This window comes from Arvicanthis niloticus, chromosome 6, assembly GCF_011762505.2.
Source record: "Arvicanthis niloticus isolate mArvNil1 chromosome 6, mArvNil1.pat.X, whole genome shotgun sequence".
In the NCBI taxonomy this organism is placed as follows: domain Eukaryota; kingdom Metazoa; phylum Chordata; class Mammalia; order Rodentia; family Muridae; genus Arvicanthis; species Arvicanthis niloticus.
This window is the reverse complement of record NC_047663.1, coordinates 4619542-4634105: the sequence shown is the minus strand read 5'-3', so window position 1 is coordinate 4634105 and position 14564 is coordinate 4619542. Positions and strand designations below refer to the sequence as shown.

The window sequence follows — 14564 nt, the reverse complement described above, 5'->3', positions numbered from 1 at the left end:
AAAACCAAAAAATAACCCCAAAATAAAGCAAAGAAACCCCGACTTGTGTGTGTGTGTGTGTGTTATTCCGGGTGGGACTCCCAGAGGTCAGAGTTAATTGGGCTCCAAGGCTTTAGGAGAGCTCGCATTGGGAATGAATGAGGAAATTGTCTCGGAAAAGCTGCCTAATTCCCAGGAGACACATGAGGGAGTCCGGGGGCTCCTGGGGATGTGGGCTGGGGGTTTTCAATTGTACCCCCGTGATCCCCCTCAGCAAAGATAGGGTTCCCCGAGAGAAGAGGCTTGGGCGGGAAGGGGGCAGCTATCCAGGAAACCGGATTTTGGGCGGGAAGGTACACACAGAGGCGGCGTTTGCGGCCTAGTCAGAGGCTTCTGGGAAGATGAGGGAGGCGGGAGAGGAGAGCCAGGGTCTGCCGAGAGAGGGAGGCCCACCGCCCCGAAGGCCCATTCATTCATTACCTTTTCCCTGAGAACATGGGCCCGAAAATCACCTAGAAGAGAAGTCATCTTAAGGAGTTCCCCCGTTGCACACCCCGCACCAGCCACCACCCGACTCCAGCCCAGACCCCGCACCTGGATCTGCCCCCGGGTCTTGCTGGGGGAGATGGGCAGCACGGTGGGCAGATTGATGTAACTCATGGCGGCTGTGCAAACCTTAGCACGGAGTCCGTGGGGGGAGATATTGCACTGAACGTCTGGACCATTTGCGCGCCAAATCTCAAAAAGTTGCAGACGCCCCCATTTGGGCGTGGCGAGGGCAAGATCCGCCCCCTTTTCAGTCCGGTGAAAAGCCTGGAGCTCGACATCCCCCTCCGGATCTGGCCATGGCACTTCCTTCGCCCTCTTCTGCTGGCCAGGCTCCCTGGAGGACCTTGTCTTCAGAGGTAGGTGCGGTGTAGACGCCCAGAGTCCGGACTGGAATTTTAGGAGTTTTACGATGCCCACAAGCCAGATTTCCAAGCCTTGAACGCCAGATTTCTTCATTTTCCTCGTTTCAGGGCAGGTTAAAACCTGTTAGCCTGGTTTTAAAGACAGCGAAAACTAAAGTCTGGGTTGAGGGTTTGGACTTTATTCTGAGGTTGTGCAATGTGGGTGTATGTTTCTGTAACCACAGTCTGAAAGATGCCAAGGCTGGGGGTCCCTGCTGTGAGTCGCTAAACCAGGCGGGCACCTTCAGAATTTCCATGCTAAAAATCCTATGGCTCACACCGAGCATCTTTTCACTCAGGAATTTGTGTTTGGTTACTCTGCCTGCCATTGGTTGCTGGAAGAGTTACCAACGGCATACACAAAGCACAACACATTTTGGCGCTTACTGTAATTACCATTCCGTTATGATTTCCTGACTGTTTAGCTTGTGTTAAAGAGGGTTCTTTGTTTTGGTCACAGACAGACATTGCTTAGAATCTGTTGAAAGTTAGGAACACTGTGTTCGGTGGTGGCCCACACCTTTAATTCCAGGCAGAGGCAGGGAGGTGACCTATAGCACCTAAGACATACATTCAAGGGGAAAAGGCAGCTGTGTTTGAGTGGCTTACGTTGTTTCTCTTACACACCTCCTTCTAACCCGGTAGGTGGTTAGCACCCCCATTATACCAATGAGCAGAGCGAGGCTAGAGACAGTAAGAGACAGGTTGATGGTGCTCTCCCCCAGGTCTTTGTGTGAAGACGCACTGTCTTCAAGATTCCTATGCATTGGCTTAGGAACTTGTCTCCTCCTTGTTTTGTGTGTTAAGTATGGGCATCTTACATTTTCCCCACGTGACGCTGGAGGTCAAACCCAGGACCTTACACGTGCTGGGCAAGCGCTCTGCTCAGCTATATCCCCACTTTTCATTTATTTATAAGCAGAGTCTCACTCTGTAGCTCTGGCTACCCAGAAACTTGCTCAGCTTTAGGCTGGCCTGCCTCCACCTCCACAGAGAGCTGGGATTACAGCTGTTTCACCGCCTCAGCTGCATAGCCTCCTGTATCAGCCATCTGGCCGAACAACATTTGTAAACTGACCTTTAACTTCTTCCTTACCTCTGTCCCTGTGACCCTGTATGTGCCATGGTCAGAATACTGTCCTCCTAGGAAAACAGCCCATGGCATTTGATCACTAATGGGCACACAGCTGTTTCACATCCTGTAGTCTCAGTTTCTGTAGAAATGTGGTCCCCCCAATGTCATTTACAGACGTCATATCTCATGAAGGCCGTTAGCTGGTTAAAGGCATGGTTGCGGCTAGGGAAACTCTTTGGCACCTTTTTGAGGGCACCTTAGATGTTCTGCTGAAATATCTAATGGGGCAGCCATCGGGGGAGTGGAGAAAAGTTGAAAGGGCTTGTAGAAAGCTGCATGCACTAGAGAGTCTTCTCAGGGCAGAGAGGGAGAGCAATCAGCCTTGCTGGATGGGTGGGGTCGACACACCCCCTGAAAGGGAGAGTCTCACAGGCTTCTGTCTTGCCCACAGGAGCTGGAGAAGCAATACTCACCCAGCAGATGGGTCATCCGCATGAAACCAGAGGAAGTTGTTGGGAACTTCGTGCAGATAGGAAGCCAGGGTACTGTGGGACTCTCTTTGGATACTGTGACAGTTTATCGGGGTAGGGGTGGGGGCTGCATCCCTGAGTGGATCAGACACGTGGGTGGGCCTCTGCTGGGGCAGGAGGTGAGGGTGTAGCTGGAGGCAGAAAAGGCTTGCACGAGGCCAAGCTCTAGTGAGACACCCAGGCTCCCCTGGTTGGCTAAAGGCCTCTATGCTCTAAAGACACGGTCCTCAGCATGTAGACGGAGACCTCTATGGGGATTGAACCCTTTTACAGGGGCTGCCTGAGACCATTGGAAATATCAGATATTTATATTACAATTCATAACAGTAGTACAATTCCAGTTGTGACGTAGCAATGAAAATGATTTTATGGCTGGGAGTCATCTGGGGGTCACCACAGCATGAGGAACTGTATTAAAGTGTCGCAGCGCTGAGCAGGTTTATAGCCACTGCACGGAAGGAGCATGCAAGGGTTGGCACAGAAATGTGAACTGAAAAAAGCAAAGGAAGCAGGGTACTGTTACTGTTTTCTTTTTTTTTTTTTTTTTTTAAGTTTTTTGATCTCTGTGAAGCCCTGGTTGTCAGGGAACTCACTCTGTAGACCTGGCTGGCCTTGAACTCAGAGATTCTCCTGTCTCTGCTTCCCAAATTCTGGGACTAAAGATGTACACTGTCACTGCCCGGTTCACCCAGCTGTATTTTATTTTATTTTATTTTATTTTATTTTATTTTATTGAGACAGGGTCTTTCTGAGTAGCCTAGGCTGGCCTCACATTTACTATGTAACCCAGGCTGGCCTTGAACTCACTGACTTCCTACCTCAGGCTCCTGAGTGCTGGGATTACAGGTGTCAATCACTGTACCCAGATCATATCGTTATGTATAGGGAGCAACTAAGACGCTGGAGGAGGAGTGTGGTGGTGGGATTTTTCCCAGCATGCACAGCCCTGAGTTAAACTCTCTGTGGCATAGACCTGGCATGGTAGTGCCTGGCTGTAATGCTAGCACCAGTGAGGCAGAGCAGAAGTTCAAAGTTATCCTCAATTACGTAGGAATCCAAGCCAGACTGGGATACATGAGACCATGACTAGAGGGGGGATATCAAACCTTTGTTTTCTTTAAATCAGAGCTTGGGACTGTATACATACGAGGTCTTTCCTCTGCCCCAGAGTGCTGAGGTGCTGTGGTGACTTGCGACCCTTGGTGAGGTATCCATGCTGGGTGGGGAGCTGCTTTGAAGAGGAAGTAGGCTGTGGAGACAGCTGTCTGTCTGCTCAGAACAGGAGTCTGAACACTGGCCAAGTGCCTGGTCTCAGCAGACTGACCAAAACTTCCTATTGGGAGTTTCCTCAATAGAGACATCCAGGGAGAGGATCAGGCTTCGGGAGTGTCAACCCACACGTTCTGTCTTGTTCCTTGGCCCCTTAGTGTGGGCTGGAGCTGTCTCTGGGCTCCGAAGTGTCCTTGCCTTTGCAGTAAACATGTGGAGATGTGCAGGCTTGGAGTGGGCGTGTTTGCCTGTCTTGTCTGGAGAGAGAAAAAGCCAGCCCAGCAGGGAGAGGAACTCACCAGTCAAAGCCCAGAGCTGAGACTAGGCCACTGCTTGCTCAGAACCCTCTGTGGTCAGCTCTCAGGAAGTGCTAGCGGGGCTGTCCCGCTGGTGCACCCCCTGATCTCAGCACTCACAGACAGATCTTAGGACTCATGGCTCCTCCAGTTCTCAGTCTCTTCCCTGCTCCACTTGTGGTCCTTGGATTTGAGTGAACTCTGAGACTGAACCCCAGGCCTCTTTCTCTACCTTAGCCTTATCCCGGCCTCTTCAGCTTGTGGAGGATGACCATGCACTTCTGATCCTCCTGCCTCCACCCTCCTGTCACTACAGGTGACTGACTACCCAGCTACGTTGGCGTTTTGATTATTTGTTCCAGAGTCCGCAACAAGGGCTAGGTCCCTTCCCCGGCCCTCAAAGCAAACAAAATATAGAGACTGGTACAGCTCATGGCTGACGCTAACATTAAAACCTGTTTGCGGGAGCTGGGGCGACGTCTGAGGGAATGGTTAAGTTCTGACTGCTCTTCCAGAGGACCTGTGTTCGATTCCCAGCACCCACGTGGCAGCCCACAGTTGTCTGTAACTCCAGCTCCAGAGGATCTGACATGACTTTCTGGTCTCCTCAGGCACCAGACATATACATGATACACAGACATATACATTCAGGCAAAAAAACCCTCATACACATAAAATTAATTAATTAAAATAAAAAGCATGTTTGCTAAATGGAGTAACAATGAAAACAGCCCAGAATCTGAAGGCTAAGAAGATAGTTCAGTGGTCAAGAGCATGCACTACTCTCGAACAGGATCTGAGTTCGGTTCCCGGCTCCCATGTTAGGTGGCCCACAACTGCCTGTAACTCCAGCTCCAGGGGATCCGCAGCCCTCCTCTGACTTCCACAGAGACCTGTACATGTGCACACACAGAGATGCACGTATACCTACATAAATAAAATAACCCCACAAAAATAGAATCTTATCATTTCAAGAGGCTGAAGCAGGAGGTTCAAGGCCAGCCTGGGCTACGTAGCAGTTCTAGGTCAATCTGGATAAATGTGTCTCAAAGTGGAAAACAAAACAGTGTGGTATCCGATGATCCCAGATGTTGAAATGTCCAGGTAGGAGGATCAGAAGTTCAAGGTCACCTTGGCTAGCTAGGGCTCTGAGCCATCTGAGGTTGCATGAGATCCTGTCTCAAACAAACTGAAGGTTCCAGAAAGAGGCAGCATGCTTGAGTCCGCGTCTATGACCTATACTGAGCTCTGGTTTCTGCTTCTCACTGACCAGTGCCCTCTCATGCTTGGGTTCATCTGCATGGCTTCTGCTCTGCTTCCATTATTAGACTGCTGACACAGCACTCCTGTTGGCTCCGGGCCATGACTTCTAGAACCTGGGGTTTTGGCTATAAGAGTTTTGGGCAGTGGTGGCACACGCCTTTAATCCCAGCACTTGGGAGGCAGAGGAAAGCGGATCTCTGAGTTCGAGGCCAGCCTGGTCTATAGAGTGAGTTCCAGGACAGCCAGGGCTATACAGAGAAACCCTGTCTCAAAAAAAAAACAAAAACAAAAACAACAACAAAAAAAAAAACAAAAACAAAAAAAAAAGAGTTTTGGTGCTTTGGGTTGTGAATAATTAAAGTCCAATTCTGTCTTTGTTATGAAGTTTATTCTGGGGTGTCTTGTGAAAGCCCACCTGTGTTTCTACCTAGGGGTTCTGAGCCTGGAGGTTGGGGGGTATTCACACTCTGTGAGCCGAATCCCAGCCAGAGGCTGGTCCTTGTTCTTCTCAGGTCAGTGGTGCTTTGAGTGTCTGAGGTTTCTATGAGCTGTACCACCTACAGAGGTGTTGTTTCTGTTGCTTGTCAATGGAGAACAAAATGTGGTTTTAGCGCCAAGTAAGTCTGATTCAGCCAGGCAAGCTGTCAGGACTCTTAGCAAAATCACTAGCTCTTGATTGACCCCTGTGCTGATGAGACCCTGAGGCACACACACTTCTCCCTTTTGGAAGCTCCCCTGAAAGATACCACCAGTGCCTTCCTAAAGACAAGCATGGCCACCCACTGGCCCAGAAGCCACACTTCCTGAAGGTATGGTTTCCCAGGTCAGCACAATATGGACAAGGCTGTTGTCAGCATGGTGGCTGTGACACCCTAAGGTAACCCATACATGGCCATGGTTGGATCTCAGCCATGGAGTGGCCATAAGGGGTGTTCATTATGACAGATGCTGATGTCTGTCAGCTACAGGGGTCCAGGGAGGAGCAGGGAGAATAGAGAGGGGTGTCACTACCATCCAGGGACAAGAGAAGGCAGAACCCACTAGGGAGTCTCGGTGCTGGTGGGAGGGGAACCCTGACTCAAGATAGGATATGGAGTCTCAGAGAGAGGAGCCGAGGGCAGAGCAGGGGACACAGCTGGTGGACAGGATGACTGTGACCATTGTATAGGACCTGTGTAACCCATGCTTGCTTTTTACATGAGGAAATACTTTTTTGTTTGTCTTGGGACAGTCTTGGTGTGTAGCACAGGCCGCCTTAAGACCCTCCTGCCTCAGCTTCCCGGGTGCTGGCAGGTTACAGACCGATCTCTTCTTTTCTGAATGTTATTCCTGGGGTGCTGGTTATGTGTGGTCTTTGTTGACGCTGTCCTTTTATGAGTGTGTGCCCGAGTGTGCCTGCTGCAGCGGGTGTGTGGCAGTCAGGACAACTTTTGAGAACTGTTTGTCTCCTTGCACCATGTAGGTGTGGGAGATAGAACTCAGTCAGGTCTTCAGGCTTGGCAGCAAGCCTCTTTACCTGTTAATCCATATTGCTGGCTCCTAAGGTGCTTTCTCAAAGTCCGGTTTACGTTTAATGTATCTGGAGTTGATTTTTTTTTTTAGAAGGTACCGTTTTCAATTCAAATGTTCCTGTCTCTTATAGAATGGTGTCAAGATTATCCATTTCAGGATGACAAAGATGGCCCAGTAGGTAACAGTACTTGCATGGGAGCCTGGTGACCTGAGTTTGAGTCCCTGCCTCAAAAAATAAAACTAGAGCCAGGTGTGGTGGTGCACACCTTTGATCTCAGCCCTCTGGGAGACAGAGGCAGGCAGATCCCAGAGTTCAAGGCCAAGGCTACACAGAGAAATCCGGTCTCAAAAACACACCCAACATTGTTTTATTTTATTTATTTATTTGTTTTTTTTTTAATTTATTTATTTATTTGTTTTTTTTTTTTAATTTATTTTTTATTTTTTTTGGTTTTTCGAGACAGGGTTTCTCTGTATAGCCCGGGCTGTCCTGGAACTCACTCTGTAGACCAGGCTGGCCTCGAACTCAGAAATCTGCCTGCCTCTGCCTCCCAAGTGCTGGGATTAAAGGCGTGCGCCACCACCGCCCGGCCCAACGTTGTTTTAAATAAATGAAAAATAAGGCAAAGGCTGAGGCCCCGGCTCAGTTGATGACTGCTCTGGTCAAATGTGAGGACCTGTGTTCAGACTTGGTGGCAACCACACCCTCACCACCACACACACAAGATTTCCTCTGGTGACCTCAGTTAGATCCCTAGTACTCATGGTGAAAGGAAAGAATAAATTCCTGTAAGTTGTCCCCTGGCCTGCACCAGCATGCCGCGACATGTTCACACCTTAACACATACACACAAGCACACTGAATGAATAAAAATGTAATTAAAAAAATACGCCGGTTTTCCTAATACTTAGATAGGTGTGTGGTAAATGTGATCAGAATGCAGTGAAGTAGCGGCGGCCGCAGTGCCCTCTGGGGCCACGAGTCACTTATCTGCAGATGTCAGGGTGGGGGCGGGGCTCCTGGCAGAAGCTGCCTCAGCTGACCCCTTACCACTGAGGAGGGTGCTGCAAACTGCCCAGAAAGAACTTTCTGTACCTGGACCTAACTGACAGCGACTCATCTGTCTCTGCAGCCACCCAGAAGGCCCGGGCCACCAAGAAGAACCATCTGGATGTCCCTTATGGAGACGGTGTAGGGGAGAAAATGGATATCTACTTTCCCAAGGAGGATTCCAAGGGTGAGATGGACGGGGGCCAGTGGTCCCCTGGAGGCAGCCGGGTGTCCGGCTCACCAGCGCCCCCTGCCGTGTGTTACAGCTTTCCCTCTCTTCCTGTTCTTGCATGGAGGATACTGGCAGAGCGGAAGGTGAGTGGGGATGTAGGTGACTAGTGAGCATGAGTCACCTTTCCCCAGGTCGGCGGTCCGGAGCTGCCGTGACACATTTCCAGCAAATGAGAAGAGAAGCGCGACCTCTCACATCCGTGTGACAGGAAGTCAGAATCGAGGTGCTGCGGGGCCTGGCTAGAGCTGCTAAGGGGGCGGTGTGCTCTGGCTGGGTGTCCCTCAGCTTCTGCTTTCATCCTCACATGGTCGCTGATGCTTGCGTCTCAGAACTCAGTCTCATAAACCATCTTAGGGTTGGACACATGGCTCGGGTTAAGAGCACTTGCTGCTCTTCCAGAGGACATGAGTTTGGCTCCCAGCACCGCAGAGCTTCAGGGACCGACTCTTCTGGCTTCTACAGAAATGTCACTCATGTGCACAGACATATACATTAAAAATATGTAATAATTTGGGGGGAGGGTTGAGACAGGGTTTCTCTGTCTTGCCTGCTCTTGAGCTCGCCCTGTAGACCAGTCCGGCCTCAAACTCAGATCTGCCTGTCTATGCCTCCCAAGTGCTGGCATTAAAGGTGTGTGCCACCACCTCTTTTTAAAGAAATAAATCTCTCTCTTTTTTTTTTTTTTTTTTTTTTTTTTTTTTTTTTTGGTTTTTTGAAACAGGGTTTCTCTGTATAGCCTTGGCTGACCTGGAACTCACTCTGTAGACCAGGCTGGCCTCGAACTCAGAGAAATCCGCCTGCCTCTGCCTCCCAAGTGCTGGGATTAAAGGCGTGCGCCACCACCGCCCAGCAGAAATAAATCTTTTTAAAGGGCACTGTTTAGATTTAGATGTCCTTGTCCCTCTTTAGATCTCAAGGTTACCAATTTATAATTTACAAAATGGCTCAGTGGGTAAAGGTTCTTGCCATGCAAGCCTTGTTTGGGACTAAGAGGACATGGAGTGTTTGGTGCTTTGGAAATAAGAGCAGGGAAGCTGAGGCAGGAGGATTACTGCAAGTTTGAGGCCAGCCTTGTCTCAGAAGACACACAGCAAGAAGGTGGGGTATAGTGAATCAGTAAGGCCTGTGGTCTGCAGCAAACCCTTGGTTGCGTCACTGGCACTGAATAAAACTCAGCGTGATGACACGTACCCGTGATTCCAGCACTCAGGAGCTGGAGGTCGGGATCAGGGTTATCCTCGGCTATATAGGGAGTTTGAGGCCAGGCTGGGATACATGAAAGGGGAAGACCGTATTTACACACACATGCTGTGTACACACTAAATAGATACAGTTGGTGTCCCTGCGTTGAGAAGAAGTGTGTTTGGGGTCTTGAGGACGCCCCTGTTCTGAGGATCGTCCTGAGATGCCTGTCGTGGGTTCCATCCCTCCCCCCAGCTCACTCATCTTTGTAGTTTTTTGTTGTATTCAGCTGCTGTATTTATTCCACTTAACTCTCTCCACTTTTCATCGTCAGCTCTCACAACTTGCTAGGAGAGGGAATTTAATTGTCTCTGTTTTCAGAGGAAGGGAGTCAGCTTAGAGATTAAAGTCCATAGTGGGGACAGCCTGTTCCTTTCCCTCAGCAGTGTCCTGTGCGCATGGGATATCTGCCCCGAGGCGTCTGTGTCCAGGACCTTCGGGAGGGAACGTCATGCTCAAGTTGTCTCCAGTTGTCACCTCTTTATCTTTCATTTTATGTTGTTTGGGTTTTTTGAGACTGGGTCTTGTAGCTGAGGCTAGCCTCAAACTCACTAAGTAGCTGAGGATGACCTTGAACTCCTGATTCTTCTGCCTCTCCTTCGCAACTATGTATTATAAGCTACCATCATCATCACCACCATCATCATCATATATGTATGTGCACCATGAGAGCCTGCCTGGTGCCTGCATAGCTAGAAGAACAACTGGAGTTCCAGATGTTCGTGAGCTTCCCCATGGCAGCTGAGGGTTGAACCTTCGTGCTCTGGAAGAGTAGCCAGTGCTCTTAACCCTCGGGCCAGCCTCCAGCTCCCGGCCCACCTTTCTCTTTCCACAGTAAAGATGACTCGGCCTTCATGGTAAACCCACTGACGGCACAGGGGATCACGGTGGTGATAGTGGCTTATGACATTGCACCCAAAGGTAATAAGGGTGGCCCCTGAAGAGTTGGGGGCCAGAGCTTTGTGTGGATAGAGCTTCCCTGCCACCTACCCCTGCCATCTGTGGATCCTGACCCAGCATTTTGCTGTGTTCAGGCACACTGGACCAGATGGTGGACCAGGTGACCCGCAGTGTCGTGTTTCTGCAGAAGCGCTATCCAAGCAATAAGTAGGTGTCTCACAGATGCTCTCAGTGGACCAAGGGAGGGCTGGGTCTGTGGAGCCCGACACAGACTGGGACTTCTGATGCCTTAGGGAAGGAAGTAGCTGTAATCCGGGTCTCTGTCTCACCCAGGGGAATCTACCTCTGTGGACACTCTGCAGGAGCGCACCTGGCTGCCATGGTACTCCTGGCTAACTGGACCAAGCATGGTGTCACGCCCAACCTCCAAGGTTTCTTATTATTTGTCAAAACACGATGTCAGGTAGCCCAGGCTGGCATCCAACCTGTAAGGTTTCTGTGGGTGTGGGAGGAGCTGCCCAAGCTCGTATCCTCTCTGGAGCTGTGGAGGTTTGAGAGGCTGATAACTTAAGTGGAGTCCTTTCTTTGCCCTCTGCCCACAATCCTGGTCTTGCTCTTTGGCCTGGAGGGTGGGCAGGTCCATCTTACTAGGCCTGGCCCCTGGCCTGAGCTCCTCACCTTCACAGGCTTTCTCCTGGTGAGTGGGATTTACGACCTGGAACCCATCATATCTACCTCCCAGAATGACCCTCTGCGCATGACCCTGTGAGTTGTCTGCCCTTCCTCTCGCTCCAGCACCCACCCGAGGCGTCTCCCCTCTGTCCTGACCCCTCCACTGTCCCATCCCAGGGAAGATGCTCAGAGAAACAGCCCACAGCGACACTTGGAGGTGGCTCCAGCACGGCCTGTGGTTCCAGCCTGCCCTGTGCTGGTGCTTGTGGGTCAGCATGACTCCCCAGAGTTCCACCGGCAGTCCAAGGAGTTCTGTGAGGTACCGCTAACAGCCAGCTATGGCCCCAGGTTCAGCATCACGTGCTCTCACCTTCCCCCGTTATTCTTCCCACATGAGCCGGCCCTGGTGGTGCACACACGTACTCCCAGTTACTCCAGAGGCTGAGGCAAGAGGATCATGTGGTCAGGGTGTACTGTAAAGAGAGCCAAGGCTAGCCTAAAGAACTTAATAAGAGCCTGTTCTAAAATTTAAAGAGAGAAAGGTTAGGGTGTGACTCGATGGTAATGGCTTGGTAAGCATAAACAAGGTTCTGGTGCAATTCCCAGGACTGTAATAAATAGATGTACTCTATCTAGCCAGACCCCAGGACGGTCATTCTCTCATTCCACAAAGCCATTCAAATAAACCCACCATGCACTGGACACTGAGAGCTCCCTCCCCAGCCGCACTCTTATGCCCCGCCTCCATTTTCTATTCAGACGCTCCGCCGCGTAGGATGGAAGGCCTCTTTTCAGCAGCTGCGTGGTATGGATCACTTTGACATCATAGAGAATCTGACCAGGGAGGATGACACGCTCACTCAGGTGGGGCTCACCCCCCCCCATGGACACTGTGGACCCCGCGCCCTAACACATGGCGGTGGCCAGGGCAGCAAGAGCAGGGGGCGACATTGACCTGTGTCTAGATGCAAAAGCCAAAGCCAGCTCCACAAGTGTGTGTGTGTGTGTGTGTGTGTGTGTGTGTGTGTGTGTGTGTGTGTGTTTGCATGGATATGTGGAGGTCAGAGGTTGATGTGAGGCATCTTCTTCAGACACTCCTTATTTTCTTTTAAAGATTTATTTATTTATTTATTTTATGTATGAATACATTGTCAATCAGACACCGGAAGAGGGCATCAGATCCCATTACAGATGGTTGTGAGCCACCATGTGGGTGCTGGGAATTGAACTTGGGACCTCTGGAAGAACAGTCAGTGCTCTTAACCACTGAGCCATCTCTCCACCCCACTCTTCTTATTTTTTTGAGACAAGGCATCTCACCGAACCTGGAGCTCATTGATTTTGGCAGGCTGACCAGTGAGTTCCAAGGGTCCACCTATCTCTGCCCTTCACCCCAGCACTGGAGTCCAATGTGCGCCCCTGCACCCAGCCTCTATGGGTTCTGGGGATCTGAATTTATGTCCTCATACTTGTGTGTCAGGTATCCCCCCAACTGAGCTCCCTCTCGGTCTTCTCAGCTGGGAGGCAGGATCTTCCTAAGTAGCCCAGACAGACTTTTAAAAACCTTTTGTTACGCTTGCCTGTCTACTCTGTGTGGGTATGTGGAGGTCAGAGGCTCACTTGCAGGAGTTGGTTATTCTCTTCAACAGTTCTGGGCTCAAACTCAGGTAGTCAGACTTGGTGGCAAGTACCTCTGCCCTCTGAGCCAGCCCATTTAGGGTTTGAACTTATAACCCTTCTGCCTTAGCATTCTGTGGACTACAGGATTAGCTTAGACTTTTAGTTACCTGTTTGTCTATTTATTCTGAAACAGGGTCTCACTATGTGACCTGGCTGGCCTGGAACTCAGAGATCCACCTGCCTCTGCCTCCCAAGTGTTGGGATCAAATGTATGTGCTGCCACCTACAACCGCTTCTTTCCTCAGGGGTAGCCATCCACTCCTGGGCTTTCCTGTCTTCTCTTCCCCTGCAGATCATTTTGAAAACAATCTTCCAGAAGTCGTGAAGACACCCGGTCCCCAGCCTGTATGTACCTCAGAGAGCCTCCAGAAAAGAGGAGACTATTCCATCTCACACTGGCTTGCCTGTCCACCTGTATGGTCTCCCTGCTGTGAACACCATCTCCTCTCCTGCCATTCTTCAACCCATCCAGATGGAGCTCCAGGGAAAGCCTGCCAATTGTCACTGGGAGATGCACATAGCCACCACCTGGCCAAATCTGCCTACACACACACACACACACACCACCACCACCACCACCACTACCACTACCACCACCACCACCTCGCCTGCTTATGGGGCGTGGCAACCAACTTCTGGCTGTCTTTCTATGGCAGTTAGCAGTATCTATCGGTGTGGACTGGCTGGGGCTGAGGCTGGAGCTTAGTGCTGGAGTTCTGCCTCATGGTCAGCCAACTTTCTTCTGCAGTCCAGACCCACCTGCTTAGGGATGACACCACCCATGGTAGTCTGGACCCTTTTACATGAATTAGTAATTAAGACAGAGTCCCACAGACATGGCGACAGGCTACTCTGATGGAGCAGCTCCTCAGTGATAGTTTCTCTACCTGGATGTGTGTCTAGGTTTGTGTGACGCTGACAGCTGACGGCATCTATGACATCTTAACGTCCTGACAATTCTAAGTGGAAAGTCCACGTTTCCATGCCATCCCCTTTCCTGTGAAATTGGAGGCTCGTGCAATGTGGAGGGTTCACACAGAGCATCTGCGTGTTCTTTTTATAATTACTCCTTTGTGTGAGCCAGTTCCCTTTCCGGGCAGACAAGCTAAGCCTCAGCTGCATCTTATCACCCACTGGGGACCGTGCAACCAGTTTTCCCCCATCTACTTCTGGGTCTGTCTGTCCTTATGCAGGCATCAATTGTATCACATGACTTCCTGAGGGGATATGAACAAGGCATCTGCTCACCCCAGAAAGGGCACCAGCAACAGACCAAAGGAATGGTCCCATCAAGTCTAGTGCCCAGGGAATTTATTACTGACAGGGGCACATGGTTGACTCAAGACAGCTGTGTCCCTGAAAAACCCTCACAGCATGGGTGGCAACTGACAGACCTTCATTCCTGCAGCTACTGCACGTGGTCAGATCAGGCCTTTCAGCGTTTGTGTGCTGATTTCAGAAGCCTGGAGCTAGGCCTTGCAGCTCCTGTATGGTTCTGAGCTGAGAGTTGCAGAGACTTCTGACTCCCTACAGGAGCGAAGGTTTCAGTCTAGAGGAGATATAGCTCCATGACAGCAGTCAAGAAAGATTCAAATATCAGGGCTGGAGAGATAGCTTCAGAGCACATTTTGCTCTTGCAGACTTGAGTTCCATTCCCTACGCCCACACTTAGCAGGTCACAGCTGCCTGTATCTACAGTTCCAGGAGGCCCAGACCTCTCTGGTCTCTGGAGGCACTGCACAAAGTGATTCAAAAATACAAATACAATTTTCATATAAACCTTCAAATTTAGGTGACTACAAATAAACTGGTGGAACACGCATGGCCTTGTTCATGGTAGCCTTTGTGCTCCAGGGCAGGTGGGGTACCTGCAACACAGTTGGCCTAGGCAGCTGCAGAAATGCACCCAGCCC

General features: G+C 50.4%; 1 protein-coding gene across 1 annotated transcript; it reads left to right on the top strand.

Moving 5' to 3' along the window:
• The first annotated feature begins 753 nt into the window (after positions 1-753).
• On the top strand, positions 754-14473 carry Afmid (arylformamidase). Its single transcript, XM_034506773.2, has 11 exons — positions 754-884; positions 2456-2546; positions 8008-8112; positions 8192-8240; positions 10235-10320; positions 10434-10506; positions 10633-10730; positions 10986-11064; positions 11149-11290; positions 11731-11835; positions 12944-14473. The coding sequence occupies exons 1-11, from the start codon at positions 825-827 to the stop codon at positions 12974-12976; spliced, it is 921 nt and encodes a 306-aa protein (XP_034362664.1). The 5' UTR covers positions 754-824; the 3' UTR covers positions 12977-14473.
• Positions 14474-14564: the final 91 nt, after the last annotated feature.

Excerpts from the sequence above, each read along its gene's own strand:
- Afmid (XM_034506773.2), top strand. The coding sequence starts at position 825 with ATGGCACTTCCTTCGCCCTCTTCTGCTGGCCAGGCTCCCTGGAGGACC. Across the intron at positions 2,547-8,007 it reads CGTGCAGATAGGAAGCCAGG|CCACCCAGAAGGCCCGGGCC; the intron begins GTACTGTGGGAC and ends CTGTCTCTGCAG. Across the intron at positions 8,241-10,234 it reads GGATACTGGCAGAGCGGAAG|TAAAGATGACTCGGCCTTCA; the intron begins GTGAGTGGGGAT and ends CTCTTTCCACAG.